The 27,337-nt window shown below is 31.9% G+C and overlaps 2 protein-coding genes across 2 annotated transcripts; one reads left to right on the top strand and one right to left on the bottom strand.

The window, feature by feature from the left end:
* Window positions 1-6,174: 6,174 nt before the first annotated feature.
* Window positions 6,175-11,294, bottom strand: LOC109339830. The gene is made up of 3 exons (XM_019577352.1): window positions 10,423-11,294; window positions 9,639-9,795; window positions 6,175-6,804 (listed from the first exon to the last, which is right to left on the bottom strand). Exons 1-3 carry the CDS (start codon window positions 11,206-11,208, stop codon window positions 6,344-6,346), a joined length of 1,404 nt encoding a protein of 467 aa, XP_019432897.1. The 5' UTR covers window positions 11,209-11,294; the 3' UTR covers window positions 6,175-6,343.
* Window positions 11,295-19,295: 8,001 nt separating this feature from the next.
* Window positions 19,296-26,115, top strand: LOC109339836 (kinesin-like protein KIN-5C). The gene is made up of 23 exons (XM_019577357.1): window positions 19,296-19,457; window positions 19,736-19,865; window positions 20,304-20,462; window positions 20,586-20,935; window positions 21,019-21,157; window positions 21,251-21,348; window positions 21,458-21,614; window positions 22,092-22,161; window positions 22,245-22,321; window positions 22,419-22,472; window positions 22,572-22,652; window positions 22,724-22,835; window positions 22,917-23,003; window positions 23,106-23,281; window positions 23,409-23,570; window positions 23,682-23,789; window positions 23,937-24,095; window positions 24,173-24,256; window positions 24,368-24,573; window positions 24,653-24,754; window positions 24,948-25,057; window positions 25,429-25,580; window positions 25,714-26,115. The coding sequence occupies exons 1-23, from the start codon at window positions 19,405-19,407 to the stop codon at window positions 25,909-25,911; spliced, it is 3,024 nt and encodes a 1,007-aa protein (XP_019432902.1). The 5' UTR covers window positions 19,296-19,404; the 3' UTR covers window positions 25,912-26,115.
* The last annotated feature ends 1,222 nt before the right edge of the window (window positions 26,116-27,337 follow it).

The raw sequence follows: 27,337 nt of genomic DNA, 5'->3' as shown, positions 1-27,337 counted from the left end.
AACTATGGTTTTCGTTTGATTTAAGGTAACAAGCCCATAGTTGTTTTGTTCAAAAGGCCCATGAGAATTAAAGCACATAACCAAGGGTCAAGCCCGGTTATGTTGAGTATCATGAATACAAAAATGTTCTCTACATTAATAAGGATCCACTTACTCCGATAATAAGTTTTATAAAAATATATTTCATATCATATTTATTAATTCTAAGAAAATTCAATGATTTAAATTAACAAAGTAGATTTTTTTAGAATGAATGACTAAGATAAGTAGAGTTTTTTTAACTTACTCTTTGAGTAAGTGAATATTCTCCTATTAAAAATATACCAATATTATGTTTGGTTGAAAAAAATACATGTACCTAAAGTCCTTAATCATATATCTTTTCCTAGAGCATGAGAAATAGAGTAAATTACACTAATATCTCATAAGTTTTAGTGAAATTATATAAATCACTTCTTCATTTTTTATACCTACACAAAACCTTTGATTTTTATAGATGTATTACACTAACTACCCATGCATGAGAAATAATTTTGATCTTTTAAATAAAAATGATAATAAGTGTAGTTAAGTTAATCTAATTATGATATATTGTAGAGACAAATTCAAATAGTATACGAGTCAATACATTTTCATTATTAAAGTACATATATCTCAATGTAAATTGATACTTTGTTTAAACACCTTTAACAAGAGGAAAACATACAAACTTACTTGTCATTATACTTAGTTGCGGATAAATATTTATTGTCTCAAATTATATCTTGGATCAATAATATTAAAATAGAAACAGAAAAAAAATATTTAAATTTTTTTAATTGATATAATATGTTTCTATTGCTTTGAAATATAGTTTGGGTTATTAAGAAATAATTCCATTTCTGGAAATAAGTTTAAAAATCAGTTATCTTGGTTAGGTTAGTTTCTATCTTTAGAAACTAGTTGTTGAAACTGTTTTCTTCAACTGATTCAGTTAAAGCTTATGCTTTGTGTAGTATAAGTACATCATCTTGTAATCCATTGGATATATGAATCAATAGAGGCATATTCATTGACATTCTCTCTTCACTCTTTTATCCTTCTACTTCATATTTAAATCTTTCATTCTTCAATCCATTATGTTTTCTGTTTTGCTCCAACAACTGGTATCAAGAGCAGCTATGATTCTGGACAAAGCATCATCAAACTGAAGATGAATCAAGGAGGCCTCCCAGCAAATCTACCAATTCTTGATGGCAAGAATTGGTCTCGATGGTATGCACAAATGAAAGTAATATTAGGGTATCAAGAAACATTTGAAACTGTGATGAATGGCTTTCCACCATTAGCAGAGGATGCCACAAAAGAAGAAAAGGTAAAGCATAAAGAAAATCTGAGAAATGATTGCAAAGCTTTATGCCTAATCCACCAGTGTGTGGATAATGTTCATTTCGAGAAAATAGTTGGTGCTGGAACCTCAACTGAAGCATAGAGGATCTTGGAGAAAGGGAATGAAGGTGCAAATCAATTGAAGAAAGTGTGTCTTCAAACAATGCGCTGACAGTTCGAGCTAATGCAGATAGATGAATCTGAAAGGGTCTCTGAATTCTTCAATAGAATAATTACCTTATCCAATGGCATGAAATCGTGTGGGGAGAAGATAATTGATCTCACCATAGTAGAAAAGGTCTTGCGCACCTTGCATCCCAAGTTTGACCACATAGTGGTAACTATAGAAGAATCTAGGGATCTGGAGAAGTTGAAGATAGAAGAACTTCAGGGCTCACTTGAAGCACATGAACAAAGAATCATAGAACGCTCTGGAGGAAAATCACCAGATCAGGCTCTGCAAGCACAAGTCTTCAATAAAAGAGGATCATTTGGTAGAGGAATAGAGTATAAAAGAAAGGGTCGTGGCAGATAATACAAACGAAGTTCAAAGAATGAGACCTTTATGCTTGAATCTTCTAGGAGAGGAGGGTACAAAGGTTCTTATGGTAACAAGAAAAGAATAGACAAGAGAAGGCTCAAGTGCTACAATTGTGGAAGACTAAGACATTTCTCAAATGAATGTCAGCTTCCATCATAGGCTCAAGAGATTGAAAGACATGATGATGAAGTCAATATGACCAAAGGCACAATTGGTGAAGATGATGTGAGCATCATTTTGATGATGAAAAATGGACCAGAGGAACAAGGTGATGCATAGATATGGTATCTAGATTCAGGGTACTCCAATCACATGACTGGGCACAGAACCTGGTTAACACACTTTGATGAATCAAGGAAAAGTCAGGTGAGGTTTGTTGACAATAGGATGATACAAGTTGAAGGCACATGGGATATATTAATCACCATGCAAAATGAAAATAAGGCACTGATCAAGGATGTCTTGTATGTTCCCACCATGAAGACCAACTTGATAAGTATTGGTCAACTACTAGAAACAGGATTCAGAATGAACCTGCATCAAGGGAGCCTAGAACTATTTGATGCAAGAAACAAAAAGGTTCTTATAGCACCACTATCAGCAAATAGAACATTTCAGATTTCAATTCGCACATGGAAATCACAATGCTTGTTGACTGGATCTCAATCAAATGAATCATGGCTTTGGCATATGAGGTATGGTCACCTTAACTTTAGGGACCTGAATTTGCTGCATAACAAGAACCTAGTTAAAATTTTACCCCATATCAAGAATCCTAATTCTATTTGTGAGAAATGTATCATGAGTAAACATCGCGGATCTGCATTTGGAATTAATGCACCGAGCAGAGCTAAAGACCTACTCAACATAATATACTCTAATGTATGTGGACCCTTTGAAGTCGCTTATATAGGAGGAAACAAATACTTTGTGTTATTTGTTGATGAACTGAGCAAGAAACTATGGACTTATCCCCTGAAGGCCAAGAATGATGTGTTTATGACATTCAAAGCCTTAGTATAAAGGCAATCAGGCAAACTCCTCAAAATATTGAGGACTGATGTAGGTGGAGAATTCACTTCTAGAGAACTTTTGCAAAAAAGAGGGGATAACTCATGAAATCACAACACCTTACACACCTCAGCACAATGGTGTGGATGAGAGAAGGAACAGAACCATAATGAATATGGTTAGGAGTATGATGAAAGGCACTTGATTATCATCAAGTTTCTAGGCTGAAGCAGTGGAAACAGCCACCTATGTACTAAACATGTTTCCAACTCAGAATGCATCATCAATGGTACCTGAAGAAGCAGGGTTAGGAAGAAAGCCTTCTGTCCAACACCTTATAGTCTTTGGTTCTTTTTGCTACATACATATTCCTGATCAGAAGAGAAGAAAACTTGATGACAAGAGTGAGGCAATGATCTTCCTTGGATATCATCCTACAGGATCCTATAGAGTGTACAATCCGAGGACAAAGAAAGTGACTTACAACAGAGATGTTCAATTTAGTGAATTGAATCATTGGAATGACAAGATGGACACTAAGGACACAACAACCATCAAAGTGAATATCTCAATGAAATCTGTTCAGCATCAGGCAGAAATATCACCAATTCCAGCATAAAATATTGAGCAAGTCACTAAACAAGCAACTGAACAAGTCACCCAACATGGAAGATCAGAAAAAACTAGAGGCATGCCCTCAAGACTAAGAGACTATCATGTGTTCCTTGATAGTGCAATCACTGAAGATGGGGAACTTGTGCACTTAGCATTGATGGCAACCACTAAACTAGTGAAATTTGAAGAAGTTATAGAGGACAAAGTCTGGACAGATGCAATGAAGGAAGAGCTAATGGCCATTGAAAGGAATGACACTTGGGAATTATCCACACTACCAAGTGTAAAGAACTCTATAGCAGTCAAATGGATATACAAAACAAAACTCAAACCTGATGGAAGCATAGCCAAGCACAAAGCAAGGTTAGTAGCAAAGGGGTTTATGCAAAAAGAATGTGAAGACTACTCATAAGTCTTTGCACCTGTGGCAAGACTTGAGACTATGAGAATCATAGCAAGTCTAGCCAGCTGGAAAATGTGGAAGATTTGGCAACTAGACGTGAAGTCTGTCTTCCTCAATGGTCCATTGGATGAAGAGGTATATATACAACAACCCCCTGGCTTCCTAATCTCAGGTAATGAAGACAAAGTACTCAAATTGAACAAAGCTCTGTATGGTTTGAAAGAGGCTCCTAGAGCTTGGAACAAAAGAATAGACACATTTCACTTGCAAGAGGGGTTCACAAAATGCATTGTAGAACGTGGCATATACATAAAAACAACTGCTGAATTGGGAATTGTGATTATATGCCTTTATGTGGATGATCTCTTGATCACAGGAAACTGTATAGAAGAAATGGAAAAGATAAAGAGAAGTCTCAAGCTTGAATTCGAGATGACTGAGTTGGGCAAGTTATCATACTTCTTTGGCATCGAATTTGTTGAGAACAAAGATGGTCTGATCTTGCATCAAAAGAAGTACATAAAAGAAGTTCTACAAAGGTTCAATATGGACCAATGTAATGAAACAACCACACAAGTGGAAGGAAATCTCAAGTTAGATAACTGTGAGCTTGAGAAATCAGTGGACAACACCACATACAGACAGTTGGTTGGGTATTTGAGATTCATTTGCAATAGCAGATCAGAAATATCCTATGGAATATGCCTTGTTAGCAGATTCATAGCTAATCCAAAGGTGTCTCATCTTGTAGTAGCAAAGAGGATCCTAAGGTACCTTAAGGGCACTATAAACCATGGAATCCTGCTCCCACATCAGAAGGAAGAAGGAAAAATTCACATTGCAACCTACTCATATGCAGATTGGGGTGGAGATTTGGTAGAAAGAAAATCCACATCAGGCTATATGTTCCAATTATGTGGTGCTCCAGTCTCTTGGAACTCCAAAAAGCAGTCAGTGGTTGTTCTATCCACTTGTGAAGTAGAATATATTTCTGCGTGTAATGCAACATGTCAAGCCTTGTGGGTCCAGTCCTTAATTGCAGAATTGACATTGAAAATAAATGAATTGCAAGTTGATAACAAGTCTATAATTAACTTAGCCAAAAATCCTATATCTCATGGGCGAAGCAAACACATTGAAACTAAGTTCCACTTCTTAAGGGATCAAGTGAACAAGGGAAGAATCAAGTTGAAACATTGTCATACCGAAATGCAGCTTGCTGACTTGATGACCAAAGCTTTGATAGGCAACAGATTCAAGAAACTAAGGAACATTATTGGTGTTATAGAATTGTATAATGAATAATTATATACTAGAGAATAGGAATAAAGAGGAAGTATTAAGAAATAATTCCATTTCTAGAAATAAGTTTGAAAATCAGTTATCTTGGTTAAGTTAGTTTCTATCTTTAGAAACTAGTTGTTGAAACCATTTTCCTCAAGTGATTCAGTTGAAGCTTATGCTTTGTGTAGTATAAGTACATCATCTTGTAATCCAATGGATATATGAATCAATAGAGGCATATTCATTGACATTCTCTCTTCTCTCTTCACTCTTTTATCCTTCTACTTCATATTCAAATCATTCATTCTTCAATCCATTCTGTTTTCTATTTTGCTCCAAGTAAGTACATTATTAGTGTGAAAAACTATTACACCCTTAGAGGGACGAATGACTTAGGTATTTGTTTTGGGATTAGACAACAACATGGGAATGTTTTTAGCGTGCAAGTCTTTGCAACTTAAGGTGTTTGCCATAAAAAATTTCCACATTTTTAAGGGAATCAATAAGGTGAAATTAGTAACAAAAACCCAAAACTAAAGAGCAAAAAATAAAATAATAAATGAAGTTATAGTCACATTATGGTGGAATCAAAACGTTCTAGTTTTTAACATTTTTGTCCTGCTATATTCTAGTTATAAAATACAGAGAATATAGAACAAACTTATAGTATATTATTTCTTCCATTCCATATTTTAGTATCTAGATTAATACATATAGATTAAAACAATATTAAAAAGTTTTATATTTGGACTAAAATGTTCATATCTATTTCCTTTTCTTATTTTTGCTATGTCTATTAATTATTAGTACTTATTATCCATATTTTAGGGTGGAATTGAAAAATTAACCACGTAAAATTATAAGACAATAATAATTTTGAAAAAAATATATCTTAAAACAGTAGTACATTGCCATCAACTAACAACATAAATTAACTAAATTAAATAAAAAGAAAAACAAAAGACAAATACTATAATTGATTTCTGGTCATAAGACGAATCTTCAAGAATGTTGAATGACACAAAATAGAGGCATGATAATGAGAAATTATTATATGATTTGGGTTCATTCAAATCACCAATTTTAAATAATTTGAACTCTAATTAATGCATGATTAATTCTCACCCTTCATATGCTTTTCCACCTTCAATAAGAATAACCTTCATCTTATTAACAAGATCTAGCATTTGTTCCCTTGAGTGCAATGGTGCGGGGTACACAAATATACAATCCAACTTTGCTTCCCTTATGGTATCAAATATTGCAATAGATGGGCCCACACCGTGAATCGAAGCGCACCCCATATAGTCATCTACACCAACCTCTCTTTGTACCTTGCCTCCATCATCGATTACTGTGTCCTCGAACACCGACATTATGGATGTTCTTAAGGAAGATGATGAGGTTAAGGTAGGGTTATCTATTGCCTTGCACATGAGAAAGTTCATGTCAGCCATGTCTGAAAAGTGTTTGTTGTTGTTCTTAGAGTTTGCAAATGCTCCATAGGTCTTCTTTGCTAGCTCCCAAAGGTCTTCTCCTCCTTTGATCAAGTGACTATTGAGAATGGCAGAATGATAGAACCCTATACATTAAGACAAGCTTTTTTGGTCAGTGAAATTATATAGGCTTAAATGCAATTCTTAATTCGTGCATGTGCTATCCCCCCACATGTATATAGAATTTTTTAGTATAATATAATTTATGCTCCATTAACATAAAGATTTATAAACAGTATCATTGATGATTCATTTATATTATTTATATCTAAAATTTAATGATGGCTAAATATAAATGATACATTGATAGTATAAAAACTCTTACACTTTCAATATATACATATTTTTTCCATTTTTACCATAAATTTGATCTTTAATTTTTTTTTTGTATAATAGTTATGCATTATCAATGTTACAATACAGTAAAAATATATAAAACTAGCGCATTTTTTCGTGCACAAACTAACTTTTTTAATTAGTTATATGATACTAGTCCTTCAAAAACTAACAACCAATAAAAAGAGTATGTGGAACCATGACAAATGTTCCATGATTGAAAGAATTTATAAATTCCCTCAACTCATCCACTTAAAAATCTTCATAATTATTGTTTGAAGAAAACAATACATGATTTTTTTATAAATATTATTATAGGGATTTGTAGGAGGATATATTAAAAAGTACTATAACAAAGTTATACCTGCAAAAGGTAAGCCAATTATAAGGTAAGCATGCAAAACATAATTAATGATAAGAATAGTTTTTATAGTTAGAGAAGTTGAGTTTTTGGTATAACAAAATGTATATATCTTTCACTAGGTAAGAAATTAATCTCTTTAAAGCATCCATATATTTATAAATTTATTTTTTAATTAAGTATTTTATATATTTTATATTTTATATATATCATATTATTCAAATATTAATTATTTTTATATATTAATTATTATAAAATATATAATTAAAAATGAAAAACTCTTTGGATATCTATAATAATCACTATCCAAAGAATACTCTCAAGTAATGTAGGTAGTATGAGTATGGATAAATGCTATTTGTATCCCGGCCCTCTTGCTTACCCTGGATACTATAGTGCATCTAACCTTTTTTTTATCGATAATCTAACTTTAAAATACGTTAAGTTTATAAAAGTATTTTCATGTAAGTTTTTTATCGATCATCATCTAACTTTTGAATACGTTAAGTTTATAAAGTATTTTCTATTAATAAACATGCTATACTTTTAGTACATTACTCATAAATGCTTGGAGCACTTTTCCCCATGCGTGCTAGGTAAAAGCAATTCAGTATTCAAAGTGGGGAGAGTAATAATTTGAGTTGAAAATTTTCTATCATAAAGGTAGATGATAGAATTATTCTAAAAATAAGTTAAAAAGTACATATTTCATGACATCTTAATTATCTATTTTAATAAAATTTAATATTTATTAATTCAAACGGTTAGATTTTCCTAAAATAAATAACTAAGATGTGTAACATATTTTTTAATTTACTATTGTAGTAATTAGATCTCCTCGGACATCTCCATTTTCCTTACTTTTTAAATTTACATGTGCCTCGGAAAATTTATCTATCACAAAAAATATGGGTTAGAGTCAGGGAGAATATTAGATTTATATTTTGACATTGTGATATCAAAAAATTTAGAGTACAATTCATTTCTTATTTTTAAATTAAATTAATTAAAATTTTATAATTTTATTTCTCCCCTCACATTCAAATATTAGTACTAGAGTATCTGATTGCAAAAAAAAATATGAACAATAATCCTCAGGATATAAGTTCGTATATCCACTTTTGTTTTAAATGACAAAAATGTAGGTGCAAAGCTTTTAATGTAGCATTTATAATAGTCCATGTTTTCAAAGTGCAACCAACGACTACTCATAAACCTCAAAAACATATTAATTGTCTGCTATTATACTAGGTATTTGTGCACCAAAAAACGTGGAGTAACTTTCTTATCCTATGAGCTATCGTCTAGGATATAATCTAAAAAACTTATATAGAGACATAATCAACATGTTATATTTTGGAGATATATACTATGATATTATTTATTTTTGTTAAATTAAATTAACTATATTTATTTCTTCACACGCTTAGTTTTTACACATATTATCCTAACTTTTTGTTAAAATTATGTGCATGTTTAGTATAGATTACTCTTTTTTATTTTGATTTATAGTTTTTTATAACTAATCCTGTTTGGGTAATAAATTTAGTTTATAAAAAAGTTATAAGATAAGAAAGTGAAACAAAATTTCACCTCTTCAAATGGTTATATCTATTTTTTGTTTATACTATCACATATAATTATTATAGATGTATAAATACAAACTATATCAAATACATGCTTAAATATTACATAGGATACTTTATTAAGCAAATAATGATAGAAGTAAACAGAAAAAATAAAATGAAAATGCTTTACTGATATCAAAACATGGACAACAATAAAGTGTATGTCAACATTTTCTCTTGCATACTTTTGGAAAACAAGTATATAAAGAACTTGAAAAATAAATGAGAAATAAAGAAAGATAGGTGCCATCTCAGAAATTTGATGTTGAAATATAACAGATTTGGAAAAAAGAAAATAAAGAAATATAACTAGCAATTGATAAGATAGTTATCAAACAGTAGAGAAGAACTCAAAAGCAAAAATTATTAAACATCTTTGGCACATATTATAGCTGATAACATATGGAGTAATACATACTGTGAGATAAAAGATGTATTCTCTCGATACTTACATGAGATAAACAAAAATTTTCAACGGCCATGTTTTGATTGTTTTAAAATAAAATAAATTGAAAATTTATCAAAACTCTTTTCCCATGTTGGAGTATTGGAGAGAATCCATATCTTGAATGATAAACAATGTTAGCACACTTACCAAAATTGTTTATAGAGAGGGGTGGTTCAAGACTGGATCTGCAGTCAGTGAGGGTTATGATCCCATACTTCCTTGAACTATTCTTAGAGCTATGGGCAGCCATTAATCCAGCAGCACTTAATGCCCCACATAGCTTAATCCTGTTGTGTTTGCAACCCTAACAAATTTCACATGATCAAGTTAATCCATTTTTACAAAATTTTAAACTATCAAGTTATTTTTATATCCAAAACTTTAGTAGGTCTCTCATGAGAGTTAATTCTTCCTAAACCTAATGGAAGTGAATCACTTAGAAGACTTTCTTCAAAAGTTAAACTTAACTTAGTTAAGTTGGATGAGTCCTCTAGCAAAAACCTAAAAAAAGCTTATAGATCACTAAGATAGAGTTACATAATTAAGTTGGGTTTTTAATATTACCAACAATGTGTTGGTTTGGTCTAGTTATGTAAGGCTCTGCTAGATCCTAAGTATAATTAAAATGTTAAGAGTTCAATTCATGTAAGCGACACTTATTATGAAATACTCAAAATAGATTAGTTCTTTATCCAAAAAAGCAAGAAAATTTCATTAATAATACCAAAAAATATAACTAAGAATACTCTTCACCAGATAAATAAAGAAGTAATATCTTTCGAAATATGTAATGTAATGGAACATTTCACTTCTAACTTCCTATAAAACCAATTTGGTTTGAAGTTGTTAAATCACTCTATTTTTATGTTAAACAAAATAAAACATGTGAATATTAGGAATAAATGGTAGTAAAAGGATGCAATAGACTTACATCTAAAACTCTCTTGGTATCATTATGATTGAGTTGCAATCTCACCACTTGTGAAAACCTAGTGCCTTTTGTATCACAAAACTTCAAATTTGTTAACCTAAAAGAGTTAAGAGAGTAACTAAGCACATCAATCCCACGTGCCCAAATTCCTTTCTTCCCTTTTCCACCATCCACAAGATCCTCCATAGCAAAACCAATCTCTCTTTTCTTCCATTCTTCACTCTCACTTTCTCTCTCTTCCTCTTTCATCAGCACAAGCATTTCCCTCAAAATCGATATAGCAGTTGTACGGTCACACGCCGCCACATGCAGCCTCATAACCACCGTCCATGTCTCCTCCGGCATGGCGTAAATGCTCGCCACAAACATGTCATCGGAGTGTGATGATGAACGGTTAAGATCATTGTGCCATGAGTTTTGGTTCAGTTCATGTTCAAGAATTAGTTGAAATGAAGAAACAGTATCGTCATTGTTTTTATTTCTTCCGAGGATGTTGGAAGTTAGTGATAGATTATGTTGTTGGATTTTGACAAAAGGGTTTTGGAAAGTGAGAAAAGTGAAGTTGCCATTAGAGGTTGTTGTGTTTGAGTGAAGCTTTGATTTGAGGATAGGATGGGAATTTTGTAGTTTGTTGAGTGCAATTTGGAAATGAGAAATGTCTGGTTTTTTTGAACTAAGTAATGCTAGAACAGCGATTCCAGTGCCACCATGAACTGCTTTGCACCAACTATATTCTGTGGCACCAACGTTTCTGACTTTGGGATCAACCATTTTAGTTGAAGACATAGGTGGCTTGTGATTTGTTGCAAAATGGCACAATGTTTGTGAGTTTGTGTTTTAGTGTATGTTTGTGATGAATAAATAAGCATAGCATGGTGGGATAGGGAGACACTGTTGAGAACATGCATGGTGATGTATTCTAAGACTGAAAAGTCTTATTTAGTTTCTTTTATAAATGTAATAAAAATAAGTTAAGATCATGTTGGAGAGACAAATGCTTCACAAAAACAAAAGAAATTATAACTTTCAATGAAATTAAACTTTTATTATTGAAAACAAATAGAAATACATGCATTTACATCTCCATTAATGAAAATGATTCTTGTTAAAAAGAAAAGGAGGGTAGCCCATACCATGCTTTAATATGGGATAGCGAGTAGCACAACTATTGTCTCATACATCGTGTTACTCTATATACCAATATTTGTGATTGGTTGAAAATATATATTTAAATTAAATTAATAATTAAATATTAAGACTGAAAAGTCTTATTTAGTTTCTTTTATAAATGTAATAAAAAGAAGTTAGGATCGTGTTGGAGAGACAAATGCTTCACAAAAACAAAAGAAGTTATAACTTTCAATGGAATTAAACTTTTATTATTGAAAACAAATAGAAATACATGCATTTACATCTTCATTAATGAAAATGATTCTTGTTAAAAAAGAGAGGAGGGTAGCCCATACCATGCTTCAATATGGGATAGCGGGTAGCACAACTATTGTCTCATACATCGTGTTACTCTATATACCAATATTTGTGATTGGTTGAAAATATATATTTAAATTAAATTTTAATAATTAAATATATTTTTGACCAAACACAAGTAGTGACACATGAAGTGATATTCTCTTTTGGGACAAGAGATTAAATATCCTCTCATGTGTGTCTTGTATTATTTGTTGGTATATTGGAAGCGGTCGTTGCACAACATTGACCATAAATAATCAAATAAAGTGCATAGGATAAATAGAAGAGAAGAAACAAGAGAATTTGGTAACGGGATTCGACCAGTTTTGTCTACGTCCCCGGGAGCGCTGAGCGACAACCAATATATTATTAGAGAATAAAGATTACAAACCCTAACACACTCATGGGCCCAAGTGTCCATGAGGTATTTCTAGCTGGTGCTTATATCTGGTGCACATTATAACAAAGGACTTAAGTTCAATATATAACATTGGTTACTCTACTCTATTCTAATACTAGAAAATGTGAGACTAATACAATAACATATTTCAAGCATCCCCAACAATCTCCACCTTGATTGAAATAGACGAATATCTCGCTCCTTGGGAAATCCGCACAAGAATCTTCACCTTAGCGAATATATGACTCCATATTGCTCAATGTCTAATTCTCTTTAACAATTTCTCCGCATTTGCTCCTCTACAACATAAATCTTCTCAATATTCTTGACCATGTTACCAAGAGCCTAGCTCTCCAAACTTGTAGTGCAGTTTCACGTATCACCATCTAATAGAACACGCCGCCTAGCCACCTATTGTTAGGAAGTCTTTTGATATATGGAACCTCTATACAAAAGTTTATCAACAACCATCCTCTTCAGCACTCAACCAAACTAAACCATGGAGCTTCCTTGGAAAGCCTCAATCGCTATCACAATTGTCTAGTCCAACAATCATACTTCAAAAGAACTATCATACTCCACCATAAGGAGTATACCTGCAACACACACATTACATCAATACTAACCAATGCATGTGTCATATCCTTGCATCCAAGTTCATGTTCATGTCACACTGTGCATCTCTATCAATGTCCATGTTACATCTTGCATCAATGTCAATGTTCATGTTACACTCTACATCAAAGTCAACCAACACCTATGTGCTTTTGTAGATCTGCTAACAATTAATATTCTTCACTATGACGTCTCAGACACACCATTAGGATATTTCATTTTTCATCTCAAATGAGAACATTCTCTCAACATCTAGAGAGATATTGTCAACACATGTCTCAAGGCCAAACTCAACATCTAAGTCTTTATCTTCACCTTGATCCTAATTTAGTACATGAACTTCTGATATTCTAGATCAACACATACACCGCCCACCATAGTTCCGCCATATGTCCTTCTCCTTCAACTCATCTGGTTTTTCCTCACACAGTACCTTTGACAGACCTTGTCCAACAACATGTTCTTTAAATAGAAGAAAAAAAAACAAGAGAATTTGGTAAAGGGGTTCGACTAAATTTGACTACGTCCTCGGGAGAGTTGAGTGACTACCAAGATATTATTAGAGAATGAGGATTACAAACTCTAACACATTCATGGGCCCAAGTGTCTATGAAGTGTTTCTATTTGGTGCTTATAGCTGGGTACATTATCACAATGGACTTGAGTCCAATATATAAGATTAGTTACTCTACTTTATTTCAATACTACACGATTAGGACTAATACAATAACATATTTCAAGCATTTCCAACATTATTAATAGGTTTAACTTTATTAAAAAAAATAGTTATTTGTTGGTGTCTAATACTCACTTCATTCTATATCCTTTCTTATTTAAGTTTTATGTTTTTTTTTATATAATTAAAGATATCATTCATCTTATCTGAAATGAATTAATTTATTTGAAGTGTATAATTGATTTTTTTAATAAGTTTCACTCTCAAAATCACATTTTTAATCTTTTTGTTTTAATTAAGAATCCAATAAAGTTTTACACCATTAAATAATATTTTGTTGGTTAATATACATATATAAAATACGTCTTATATTTTACTAAGTGGCATCTATTTATTTATCAAGAGAGGGGAAAATTGGAATTGATTAAGAAGTGAAATACTTAGCCCCTAAAGACAAACTTTCTTGTTATTGATATGTTAATCTCTTAAAAAATCAAAATGTTTAGAGCACATGTATTTTAGAATTGAAAAAAATGGAGTTTGTTATCCTCACACTCTCAAAGGCAAAGATTAAGAAGATTTAAAATGAAGTGTTGCATTGAAAAATAACAATACATTTATTTATTTTATTAAATTCTCTATTTTCAATGTTGTTATTATACTTTTGGGTTCTTTAAACTCAATCTTAAAGAAATTTGAATAACAAAAACATAAAAAATTCTAAATAGTTTTTATATTTCTAATATAATTTGTTTTGCCTTTTCAATTAACAAGAAACTTTGTAAATAGACAACACATAATTGTTGGAGGAGAATTGAGAATGCTATAATATAAAAACAACAACAACATTATGAAAACTATGACTTTTTTTACTGAACTTTTTTATTACAAATTAAAAGGGGAATATCACCTAGCTCAGTATTTTACTTTAGAATATAATGTGTAAATATTAACAGTGTAAAGATTTACAAACAGTCAATGTATTATCTATCTTTCATTTATATTAATTTTTTTTTAAAAGTCAATGATAATTGAAAATGAATGGGATGATGCAGTGACAATGTAAAAAACTCTTACATTGCAAGTGTATACATTTTTTTCTCTTTCTGTTATGTTCAGATTGGTATAAGATTTTATTAGATCCCTAGATAGAACAAAATGTAGCTTTATTTCTTGTGAGCAACAATTATTAGAAATAACAATCATATATCCCAAAAGATATTGTTTCTTGTTAAGGTTCTATCTCAAAACCAATTGACAATGAGAGAAGTAATCCAACATATTTTTAAATCATTCTTGAGATAATGAGGTAGACGAAATGAGACTCGTTTTTCAACATGCCCCCTCAATATAAGTATGTCGGAACAGGCGAAAGGTTATCTTTGACCTAAAACTAAATGACATCTTTTGGCCCATGAGAACTAGAAAGAAGTTGGGCTCTCACTCTGATATCATGTTAAGGTCTATCTCAAAACCAGTTGGCAATGAGAGGAGTAACCCAACACGTATTTAAATCATTCCTTAGACGATGAAGTAGGCGATGTGAGACTTACTTTCCAATACTTCTTACCCATAGTGTGAACAATCTGTCCCCCTTAAAATGATTCATATTTTCCAACACTTACTTTCTGACACTTCTGATTGGCTGAAAAAAATTATTTAAGTTAAAAATATAATTATTAAATATTTTTTTGGTCAATCATATCTCATAGCACATGGAATGACACAAAAGAGTAAAACATCCGATGTAAACCCTTTCTTAGGTGGTAGGCATTAAGGTAACAATCACAATAAAACAAAGAAAAGAAAAAAATATTTAATCTTTATAACTGAGAAAATATATTTTGATTACTTGGGAATATACTTGGGGACATATTTAGAGTTGAGTGAGAGAATATATCTTTGTCCCTAAAGTATCAACTGTATTGGAGTGGAGATCTGTTGTCCCAAAATTTGTCTCTAACCAATTACAATGAAATAAAAATTGATAAAGTCATAAAAATTTAATTTTTTAATTGACATGACCTATGTTGCACATATACGGATACGTGTATCGGATACGATACGTATCCGATACGTCGACACGCATTTTTTCTAAAATGTATGATACGATACGTTCAGGGATACGCGTATAAATTAATAAAAAATACATAAAATATGATAAAATTATAAGTGTAAATCAAAATATTCAATGTAAAAATTATAATGGATCATAAATGTAATATTCAAAGTAAAAATTATAATATTCAAAGTAAAAAATACATAGAAATGTAAGCATTTTTTTGTTTGTTCTTCACAACATACCTATGACGGTAGAGACAGTAACATTAAGCACCGACCAGCGACGTTATGGATCGGAAAGTACCAGCTATTTGAGGGTCAATGTGGTGTGATGGTAAGTTGATAGGATGTGACCTTTAAATAAGTGAGTGTTTATTGAAAACAAATCTATCTTATCATAAAAACGAATCTTTATATCCTATATTTTATTGAAAACGAATTTATATATCCTATATTTTATTGAAAACGAATCTATATATCCTATATTTTATTGAAAACGAATCTATATATCCTATATTTTATTGAAAACGAATCTATATATAATTTTTAATTTTTTTTAATTTTTGGATACTCTATGGACACGTATCCTTGGCGAATCTGAGCGTATCCGTGTCGGACACCGACACGCGGGGGTATTTGGCGAATCCGTGCATCATAGAACATGACATAATATGATTGGTTTGAGACATGTTTTGAGACAACATATCTTTGTCCCATTAGAGTCATTAATGGAGCCCATTAATAATATTTACTCCACTTTTCTTGATAGGAGTACCATTTAAATAAAACAAACCTTCCATTCCCATCTCTCAATTAATGTACTATGATACCTACCTATCTCAACCAACCATACTAGAAAAAGCACTTTTTTTTTATTTTATTAATTTTTTCAATCCTTTTTAAGTCACGAAATCTGCATCTTTCCTCCAGCATGTGCGTTACTAAGCATCAAAGGCTAACTATTTTCTCACAATAATGTGCAAGGGAATATAACATTGTGCAAAGTAGTATTAATAATAACTTATTGGTCATCAAGATATGGTGATATAATGATTCACTAATTAAATAACATACTTGTAAAGAGTTAAGTATAGATATATTATACTAATAACATTGAAAAATCAATAAAGAAGACACTAACTATTTTTATTTATACGATTGATTGAAACAAAATTTATGATTTGATGGTAGACCATGTTTTAGGAGTATAAACAAATGTACATAGTTATGTGTTTAATCATTCAGATCAATGATTTGATAAAAAAATTAAATTGTTCTCGTTAAAAAATTAATTTTAAATAATAACCGGCCGATATGATTATTATAGTCTAATTGAAAAACGGTCGCCACACCTATTTTTAGTAAGTGAAATTGTTATATCATTTTAATATTAGAATCAATTCATCTATTTTACGTTGAACTAGTCGATAAGAACCCATCTTCACAATGCTGGTCCAAACAACTTGTAAAGCTTCTGATATAATACCCTATACGTCAACATGCATTGAATTAATATTTATATATATGAACATGTGCATCACTTTATTTACTTTCATAATATTAGCCCACACTAATGGCATGATGGAATGGGACATGCACGTTATGCATTTTCAACAGTCGATTTAACTCATCGCAGGTATTCTAGTATGTTGATGTAACAACATAGTGGACCATCAATGAAGTTTCCAACAATATATGTTGGTTGCAATCAACAATTTGTAATTAATAGTTTAGTTATTTATATGCAATCAACAATGAAGTTCTACTATTTTCATCAAACTTATAAATGCAATTCCAACCCAAAATAATAAAAAAATGATATATCATCTTACTAATTCTCTTATACACACAAAAATGATATGTGTTACAATATGACATTTTATTTATTAATGATTGATTTACAAGTTATATGTGTCATTTTATCGTAGGTAAGAGGATTAATATGATAACATTACTCAAATAAAACACTATAATCATTTTATAGGTAGAGAAAACAAAGGAAAATGTTAAAATAAGATGCTAGGGTTAAAGATGAGAAATTTTTAAAAAATTGTATCAGGAAAAAAAAAACTCGTTTTATACTTCAAAAAAACAGTCTCTAGTATTTTTTTTGGTTTCCCACAAGGATCACTGAAGGTAATCCTATCCGAGTTGGGAACATTCACAGGTACGTGAGGCTAACTCTTCAAGCGGACATTTTTCATCGACAAGACTAAACCCGAGACTTTGCTTAAGAGGAATCAAACATGTACCACTTGAGCTAACGTCCATTGGTAGTAGTATTTGAATGCATATATGTGTGTCATATTTTGATGTTAAAATAACCTATTTGATTTCTTAATTAAAGTTGAGAATTAGTTGTTTATAATAAATGCAAGTACGGATCAAAGATACTAGTCCAAACGAGACGAACATACCATGTTCTTTAATGACAATATATTTGACCACGACAAGTCTTATAGGATGCTTAATGAATTTAAGAACAAAAGTAAATTTTTGAATTGAAATATTAAGTATATTACTTTTAAAATAATAATTGTATCATTTTTACTATATAATTTGTTATCTTACTTTCTTAACTTAGAGAGTAATGGTTAACCTTCCTTTTTTTAATTCGTGATGAATGAACACATTTTTCTAATTTTATTATTGGAAGATTTGTTACTTGTCCTTTAAATAGTCTATAAAGTATTTAAAATATTTTAACTTGTCTTAATATTTTCTTAAAATCATCTAATCCCAATGTGTTATTGTTATATATTTAAATCATTGACAAAAACTCATGATGGTCAATGAAACCATTGAAATTGTGAATGCATACAATTGAAGACTTTATTTAAAACTCTAGAACTCAATTATTTAACACTTTGAGTCACATACATAATAATGCCTTAAAGATAAGAGATGTGAATGCCCTAATAAAGAGGAATTATTGTATGACTTCAAAGTTCAAACTCAGATTCCAAATACATTCAAAACCGTTGAATAAATTCAACTACCTTCAACTCTTCAACTCATTAAATATATAATCAATAATTTAATTATGCTTTAGATCATTAATCCTGGACTATACAATAATTATAAGAGCGTTATATCTATGTAGTATAAGTATAAAATTGATACACATTTAATGCATCATCTATCATTTATTTGTATTATTTTTTTTAAAATAAATTATGATTAAAGATAAATAATACAGTGTGGTAGTGTAGCAAACTCATAAACTATCTGTCTATCTATCTTTTTCTCTAATGATAATTTCTCCAAACAAAAATGCTAACTCATAATGTGAATGAGAAAAAATGCATATACTAACAATATATGAGTTTTATATACTGTCACTGTATTATTCATCATTCATATTTAATTTAAAAACTCATTAAAAAAGTAATACAAATGAGCGGTGAATACTGTATTGACCATCTATAACACTGACAATGCATATATATTATTACTCAATGAAATTTGTTTCTTTTATTTTCGAGCAGAAGAAAAAAATAATGTGGGCTCATTGGGCCGAAACCAGTTCTTTGTGGAGCCCAACTTTAACCAGTTGGGCTAAATGTTAGTATTAAACAACAAAACGAGACGCTATCAACACCGTTAGATCGCGATTCAGAATAAGTGAGCCGTAGATACACATCGAAGTGGAATAAGAGCGGTCTTATGAAAATTCAAATTTCTCATAACCTCATTCACACTCAAACACAGTGAGCCTCACAAATTTCTGAATCGAATCTAACAACGTTTGAATCAAACAATGTCTAGTCGACAAGAGAAAGGTGTTAACGTTCAGGTCCTTCTTCGTTGCAGGTTTTGTGTTCAATCTCATTTCCAAATTCTAATTTAATTCCATTTTTTTGTTATTTTTCATAAGTGTAATATCTACACACTGACAGTGTAATATTTATACACAGTCGGTGCATCGTTCACAATTTATTTTATATTACTTTTATTTAATAGTCAATGATGATTGGAAATGAATGGTGGATAATATACTAACAATATTAAAAAACTCTTACACTTTCAGTGCATTCATCGGAGAAAATGCACATTGAACTTGTTGTAAAACTTTCTCGTTGTTGTTGTAGGCCATTTAGTGAAGATGAGTTGCGAAGCAATGCACCACAAGTAGTGACTTGCAATGAATTTAATAGAGAAGTTGCAGTTTCTCAGAACATTGCTGGCAAGCATATAGATAGGGTTTTCACTTTTGATAAGGTATTTTTTATCGATAATTCTTGGTTGTGTTATTTACCTTATAGGATAAAGGCTTGGTTGTTGTTTGTAGTCTCGGTCGTGTTATTTGAGATATAATAAGTGCTAGAATGCTTAATTTCAAGATTAGGATTATCTCTCTCTTAGGATGTGTGTTGGTGCAAGTGTAAGGAGCTTGGTTATCTCAATTCTTATGCATTTGGTTCTTAGTTCGATCATATTATTTGCACCTATGAAATTGTGACATTGTGGTCCCGAAATAAGAACATTTTTCAACTTTTCCTAGTTGTGAACTCACAATAAGAATGTTCTTATTAGACCATAAACTCGGTATTTGAGACCATTGTGGAAGCTCTTATCTTAGGGTCCTAATATTAGCTGAGATATTAGTCTTTCACTGAACCAACAACTGAAATAAATTGATTGTTGTATATTCTGTAGGTTTTTGGTCCTTCTGCACAGCAAAAGGATCTTTATGAACAAGCTGTTACTCCTATTGTAAATGAAGTTCTAGAGGGATTCAATTGTACCATATTTGCGTATGGTCAAACTGGTACGGGAAAAACTTACACTATGGAAGGTGAATGCAAAAGGTCAAAGGTATGATTTTGTGTTATGCATATGTATATACTTGATATCATGATGATTCACTATGTGCAAGATGCACATTCGCACACCATTAAGTAATCATATAGATGACTTCATTTGCTTATTTAACTACAGAGTGGCCCTAACAGAGAATTGCCTCAAGAAGCTGGAGTCATTCCAAGGGCTGTTAAGCAGATTTTTGATATGCTTGAGAGCCAGAATGACGAATATAGTGTAAAAGTCACGTTTTTAGAATTATACAATGAAGAAATCACTGATTTGCTTGCCCCAGAGGAACTTTCTAAAGTTTCTTTGGAGGAGAAGCAGAAAAAGCAGCTACCTCTTATGGAGGATGGTAAAGGTGGAGTTCTTGTAAGAGGTTTGGAGGAGGAAATTGTTTCAAGTGCTAGTGAGATTTTTACTCTTTTGGAGAGGGGGTCTTCCAAACGACGTACTGCTGAAACTTTGTTAAACAAGCAGTCAAGGCAATTATTGTTTCTATTTCTTGAATTGTGATTGACTATTTAATTTTGAACTTTTATTAAGATTCATTTTTTGATTTTTTCAGTCGATCACATTCTTTGTTTTCCATTACAATCCACATCAAGGAAGCAAACCCTGAAGGCGAAGAACTAATAAAATGTGGTAAATTGAATTTGGTTGATCTAGCTGGCTCAGAAAATATATCTCGTTCTGGGGCTAGGGAGGTAATACATTTTGATCATATCGTTTGTTTAGTGTACTATATATATGCTCTGAGAATTTCTAAATAAATAATAATGTTAAACTTTGTATGTTAGAACCGTGCAAGAGAAGCTGGAGAAATCAATAAAAGTTTACTTACTTTAGGGCGGGTTATCAGTGCACTTGTGGAGCACCTTGGTCATGTTCCTTACAGGTTTTTTTGCATCCTTCTAGTAGATACACAATACTTTATTATTCTCTCTAAGTTTCTCTTGGAGACTATGCTCATGTATTGTATGCTTACATGGAAAGTTATTATTTAGGGATAGTAAATTGACACGTTTATTGCGTGATTCACTTGGGGGAAGAACCAAGACATGCATCATCGCTACAGTGTCTCCTGCGGTTCATTGCTTAGAGGAAACATTGAGCACACTGGATTATGCACACAGGGCAAAGAACATTAGAAATAAGCCTGAGGTTTGTTACTTATTGTGTGTGATTTGAGAGTTGAATTTGTATAAAACCATGCATCTTTAGTACTAGTAAAAGATATTTTAAATATTCAATGTCAATATGTATCATTATAAGAGTCCTTTGAGTGTTGTTTTTTATTGCATTTCTATTGTACTTTTGTGATACATAGCTAAGTGTATGCCAAAATTGCTTATGCTCAAAATATTAAACAAAGGAACTGATTTGTTATTTCATTGATCCATTATTGGGATGGACTAATGTGAAAATGTTATGACCATTGGTTCTTTCAGTTTACTTTTGTTAAAATGGGCTGTATCAAGTTGAGTGAAGAGTCATTTTTCTTTTAGAATGAAGCTGTTACAAACAACTTAGCTCTCGTGTAGCACATTTTTCTGAGGACATTTGTTTGTTTTGATTTGATATTAGAGTTGCTATGCCTTAAACATTTTTCACCTCTTTTTTATTTTCCTATTTTGTTAGGTTAACCAAAAAATGATGAAGTCAACTCTTATCAAGGATCTTTATGGTGAAATCGAACGCCTTAAGGCTGGTGAGTAGAATTCTTTATGCTCTTCAGATTTCTTGTTTTTCTTCCCAAAATATTTTTTTTTTAAAATTTGTAACTTTGACCAGAGGTTTATGCTACACGTGAGAAAAATGGAGTCTATATTCCTAAGGAAAGATACTATCAAGAGGAGAGTGAGAGAAAGGTTAAATTTCTGTCTTTTTATTTGTTAACTTTCTTTTTGCATGTTAAAGTAACTCTTTTAATGCTCTTCAATTTATGCATGTTTTTCTTCTGTTTAGGCTATGGCAGACCAGATTGAGCAGATGGGGGTCACAATTGAAGCTCAACAGAAGGTTTATTTTCTTTAGAAAGCATTATCTATAGAAAATACATATTTTGCATCTACTAGTTGTTCCTGATATATTGACTTGCTTTTTCTATGTTTCGATCAGCAACAAGAGGATTTGCAGAGCAAATACATTTACCAAGTCCAACAATGCTCTGATTTGAGCAACAAACTTAATATCACTGAGGTGTTATATATTTCTTGTCCGTTACTGTTAAACATTTCTACTTGCGTACTTATCAGGAAAAAATGAAACAGAAAAACTTGAACAAGACCAGCAGATTGCTTGCCAACTCAGAGGAAGAAGTAAAAAAATGTCAGTACACATTGAAAGAGAAAGATTTCATCATTTCTGAGCAGAGAAAAGCAGGTATGCATGGTTGTGTTTCTACCAAATATAACTCTAATTTAAGGTTCCTTTGCGATAATGTTAATTAATCACTTGTCACAGAAAATGCTCTGGCTCATCAAGCATGTGTTTTACGAGCTGATTTGGAGAAAGCTCATGAAGATAATGGTTCACTGTTTCTGAAAATTGGTAAGAGAATCTATTTTTTAAGCTTTAATTGACTAAGAATATAGGATGTATTTTTTAACTCATTTTTATCTCTGGTGTGATAATGATATATGATATGTATAGGTAGAGAAGACAAATTGAATTCAGATAACCGAACTGTGGTGAACAATTTTGAAGTGGAGCTTGCCCAACAGGTTGGTTCTCTCCGCAACACTGTGGCACTTTCATTGGCTGAACAGAATGAACACTTACAATGTGTGGAGAAGCTTTGTCATTCGTTTTTGGGGATAAATGATAAGGTATGTTCATCAATTTTTTCTATTGACTTTTTTATTCGTTTTCTTAGTTTATTGCTTTTGATGCATGATTTTACATTTCTTCTTACCTTTTACCTTACTATTCACTCACTTCTCTTGTTCTCTGTAGACGGTTATTGATTTGAAAAAGAAAGTGACAGCTCTCAGGGAGTTGTATATATCTCATAACGAGGCAATGCAAAATGTCGTGCGTTTGCATAAGGCGGGCTCTGATGCTACTTTGAATGAATTATCATCTATTATATCCTCCAGTGGCCATTCTATCGAAGAAGTATGCTTCAACTGTTCCGATTTCATTTTTTCATATTTTACTATGATTTGTTCTGCACACTTTTTTTCTTATTCAACGCTAACGGGAAATAATTTTGTGCTGATGGATCAGTTTCTTGCATCTGAAAGTACCGAATCTGGTGCAATATTTGATGATCTTCAAAATTCTCTTTCAACCCAACAGGGTGAATTAGCTCTTTTTGCAAGGGAACTACGACATGTATTTCTTCCGTCTATCTTATTATAAACAATTCAGTCCTAGCTTTGTTCTGTATCTTTTCCTACACTTCTTTACTTCAATTTTCTTTGTACTGACTTTTGTCCACTTTTTGTTGTGTTTTTGTTTTCTGTGTATTGTAAATGAAAGAGATTGAATCTCAGTGTTGAACAAATAAAGGATATATCTGAGCGGTCTCAGGAATTTGTAGATAGGCTTTTTGAAGAATCGAAAAAGCTTGAAGACTTCACATCATCGGCTGATCATATGCAAATGAAAGGCATTACAGAGTTTAAGCAAGCTTATGAGGTATGTAATATTAAAATATCTGTTAGAAAGATGGTTTTAGTGCATCTGATGTGTCCAGCATATTCTGTTCTGTACAGGAGCAGTCAAGATCTGATGCAGAGAAACTTATTGTGGATATGACTGGTTTAGTTACTGACCACATTCGTCGTCAAATGGATCTGGTCTGTCTTTAGTGTTTTTAGTATTTTTGAGCCCAACTATTTTTTAGCATTGTATTTGTTTTGGTTCCTGACTACTTCATTGTTGTCCTGGATTGGTGACTTAATTTGCAGGTTGATGCAAAGCTTGTTGATCTTAGAGAAAGTGGCATTACGAACAAGTCATTCTTGGATGGACATGTGGCATCAGTTGGAGATATAGTGACCCATGCAAAAAGAAAATGGCAGACCTTTTGCATGCAAGCTGAAAAAGATGCCAAAGACACTGCTGATTATTCTGCAGCCAAGCATTGTCGTATGGAAGAACTCCTGCAGCAGAGGTAAGTGGTGTTTCCTCAAAGTTCCTTGATATACATCTTTTCACACTTACTATCTAACCATCTTTTTTCAATCTTTTAGTGTTAATACGGCCGAGTCAGTTTCGTTGCATACAAAGAGGACACATGAGGCTGTAAATGAGATGGGGGCCAGACATATTTCAGCAGCAGTGTCACTTGTCAGGTTTGTGATCAACTTATTGTAGCGATTCCAGACATATTTGAGAAGATGAGGTTAATTGTATTGTTGTACTGATATGGTATTGATTTAATCCAAGGTTTATGCTTATGTTATTCTTGGCAGTGTTGTGTTTTCGTAACTACTATCCTAGTAGTCATATCATTAATAGGTTTCATGTGATGTGATATCAATACAGGAATGCTTGTGATAACAATATGCAACATGACAATGAGATCAATTCTGCACGAGTCGCAGCCGAGGAAGCTGTAGTGAAGAACAGTGGCGATGTTATAGAGCAGTTTGATGGTGAGTGTTTTGTTCACTTGATTTAAGAATTATGCAGCAATATTTAGCACTTACATCACTAAAATGGTTTTAAGAAACATCTACTGGACTGTGCATCACTAAGATCGTAAATCTCCCCGGCTTGGTACAACGATAAGGTTGTTGCTTAGTGACCATAAGGTCACATGTTCAAATTCTGGTATAAACAATTTCCACTAATTTTGATACCAGATGAACGGAACCACAAAAAGGCAACAAAGCTCTTCCTGTCGAGTTTTTTTAACATATCTGCATTGCAAAAAGCTTGAATTCGAGACCTTTCCTTAACCAAGAGTGCATGACTACCTTGTTTGTAGATCAAGTAATCCTTTTTGTTGTCTTATTTTTTGCAGTTATGTCTGCACAAGAGCAGGAGTGCATTACTGGCATGGTTGATGTGGTGAAAACTCATGCAACTACAATCGACGCGTTCCGAGAGGATCATGCTACCCAAACTGCTTCCATTGAACACAAGTCATGCGAAACTTTTCAGCAATTCTATAAGGTATGTTGACTCAGTATTCTCTTTAGTTATGTGAAGATTATATTCAAATCTTAATATATTGCCGTTGTTAACATTAGTTTGCATTTTCATGATGAAACTTACGGAACTTATGGCTTCCTTCTATGTCTTGTAGGACTATGAACCTAGTGGTACTACACCATTAAAGTCTGAACCTGATGTTCCAAGTAAAGGTACCATTGATTCTCTTAGATCCTTGCCAATGGAGCAGCTTCTTGACGAATTCCGGGAAAATAATTCATATGAATCTTCGAATGAAAAGGAGTTGAAAAGTTCCCTTATTCCACGTTCTCCTTTCAGCCAATTGAACTAATGGTTATAGGAACTTGCTTGGTTAGGATTTGGAATCAAATTTTTATTGTAACGTTATATTGTTGTATTAAAAGCTCTAAGCACGCATCATTAGGTGATGAGATTTAATGTAAAACATAGACAAAATTGCTTCATGTATATCCCATCTTGGGATCAAATATATGTTAGATAATGTATTATTTTTGGAGAACACTCCTTTGAAGTGAACTTGGGTGTATTCATAGTATTCAAAGGTTCATGATCTCCTCTCATTAAATGATCTACATTTGGATAGATTCTCTCTTGTTTGCTGAGCTTTGTCTTTTATTTTTAGATAACACTATTTATTTCGTATTTGTTAGATGATCATACTTTATTGTTAGGTAGTAAGTATCATATCGTTTGTTTCATTTTCTTAGACATGATTTTGAAATGAAATCTTAACTCTTTGAGAGGAAATCAAAAGGGATAACGTAAAAAATTATCAATTTTGGACAACCTCAAAAAAACATTGGTTTAAGGTTCCATAGGTTAATTTAGATTGGTATAAAATTGCTTCAAAATAATTTAATTTTCTATAAATAATATTTGAAAGCTTATTTTAGAGTAATGTTGTAAATAAGTTTTCCGATAAGCATCTACTTGCTGTTTTGAAAATTTTGAAACATGGTCACCTTAAAAATCTTGAATATACTTACTTCTTATGAACATTATTAAAAAACATCACGTACCCATCCAAATTTTGTCCACACGATTTATCTGTTTGCAGTTGCCACTACCTAATTCAATTTTGATACTTACTGAAAGTTATATTTTTGAACTAAAAAACGTAACATCGATTAATAATATATACATATATCAAAATTACTTATTATTAACTAAAATATTGAAAAGATTTTATCTAAAAGATATATGCATTAGATTTAATCGGGTAAATGGCTGAATTCGGGTTCAAAGGTTGTCTTAGTATATATTTGAGGTCGGGTTAGTTTCGGGTCAAGGATCAAGTCTAGGTTCAAAAAAATGACACTACCAATATTTAGGGTCGAGGGACAAGCCTTATCTGACCTGAAAGCGATACTTATTGGGACAGACAACCACATACTCCAAAATGGATTAATTCCTTACCATAGGGTGAGAAGATACTGTTAATAATACGAAAAAAACACTGAACCCAAAACTCAGAATGAGAAAGAATAAGATTACTAAGAATCACATTTTGCTGATAAAGAAAAAAAGTAATAAGGGAGCTTATATAACAAATGAACTTTTCAAATTCTCTATAGCAACTTTTGGATATAAAATGCACAAAGTATAAAACAGAATTTGTATACTATATCTTATGCATTCTAACATGTTTAGCAAACTATATCATGAAGTACCCTTTATGAAAGCAAGTGCTCACTTTTATGATTTTATGATACGTGTTATGAAGCATAAGTTTATTT

Source organism: Lupinus angustifolius, unplaced genomic scaffold, assembly GCF_001865875.1.
Source record: "Lupinus angustifolius cultivar Tanjil unplaced genomic scaffold, LupAngTanjil_v1.0 Scaffold_114_29, whole genome shotgun sequence".
Taxonomy (NCBI): domain Eukaryota; kingdom Viridiplantae; phylum Streptophyta; class Magnoliopsida; order Fabales; family Fabaceae; genus Lupinus; species Lupinus angustifolius.
Note: the sequence above shows the minus strand (reverse complement) of the source record. Positions and strands in the feature narration are given on the sequence as shown.

Coding starts and splice junctions, on each gene's coding strand:
- LOC109339830 (XM_019577352.1), bottom strand. CDS start 11,208: ATGTCTTCAACTAAAATGGTTGATCCCAAAGTCAGAAACGTTGGTGCC. Junction 9,796..10,422: donor ATACCAAGAGAGTTTTAGAT/GTAAGTCTATTG, acceptor GAAATTTGTTAG/GGTTGCAAACACAACAGGAT. Junction 6,805..9,638: donor CCTCTCTATAAACAATTTTG/GTAAGTGTGCTA, acceptor CTTAATGTATAG/GGTTCTATCATTCTGCCATT.
- LOC109339836 (XM_019577357.1), top strand. CDS start 19,405: ATGTCTAGTCGACAAGAGAAAGGTGTTAACGTTCAGGTCCTTCTTCGT. Junction 22,322..22,418: donor AAGAGGAGAGTGAGAGAAAG/GTTAAATTTCTG, acceptor TCTTCTGTTTAG/GCTATGGCAGACCAGATTGA. Junction 24,574..24,652: donor GAAGAACTCCTGCAGCAGAG/GTAAGTGGTGTT, acceptor TCAATCTTTTAG/TGTTAATACGGCCGAGTCAG.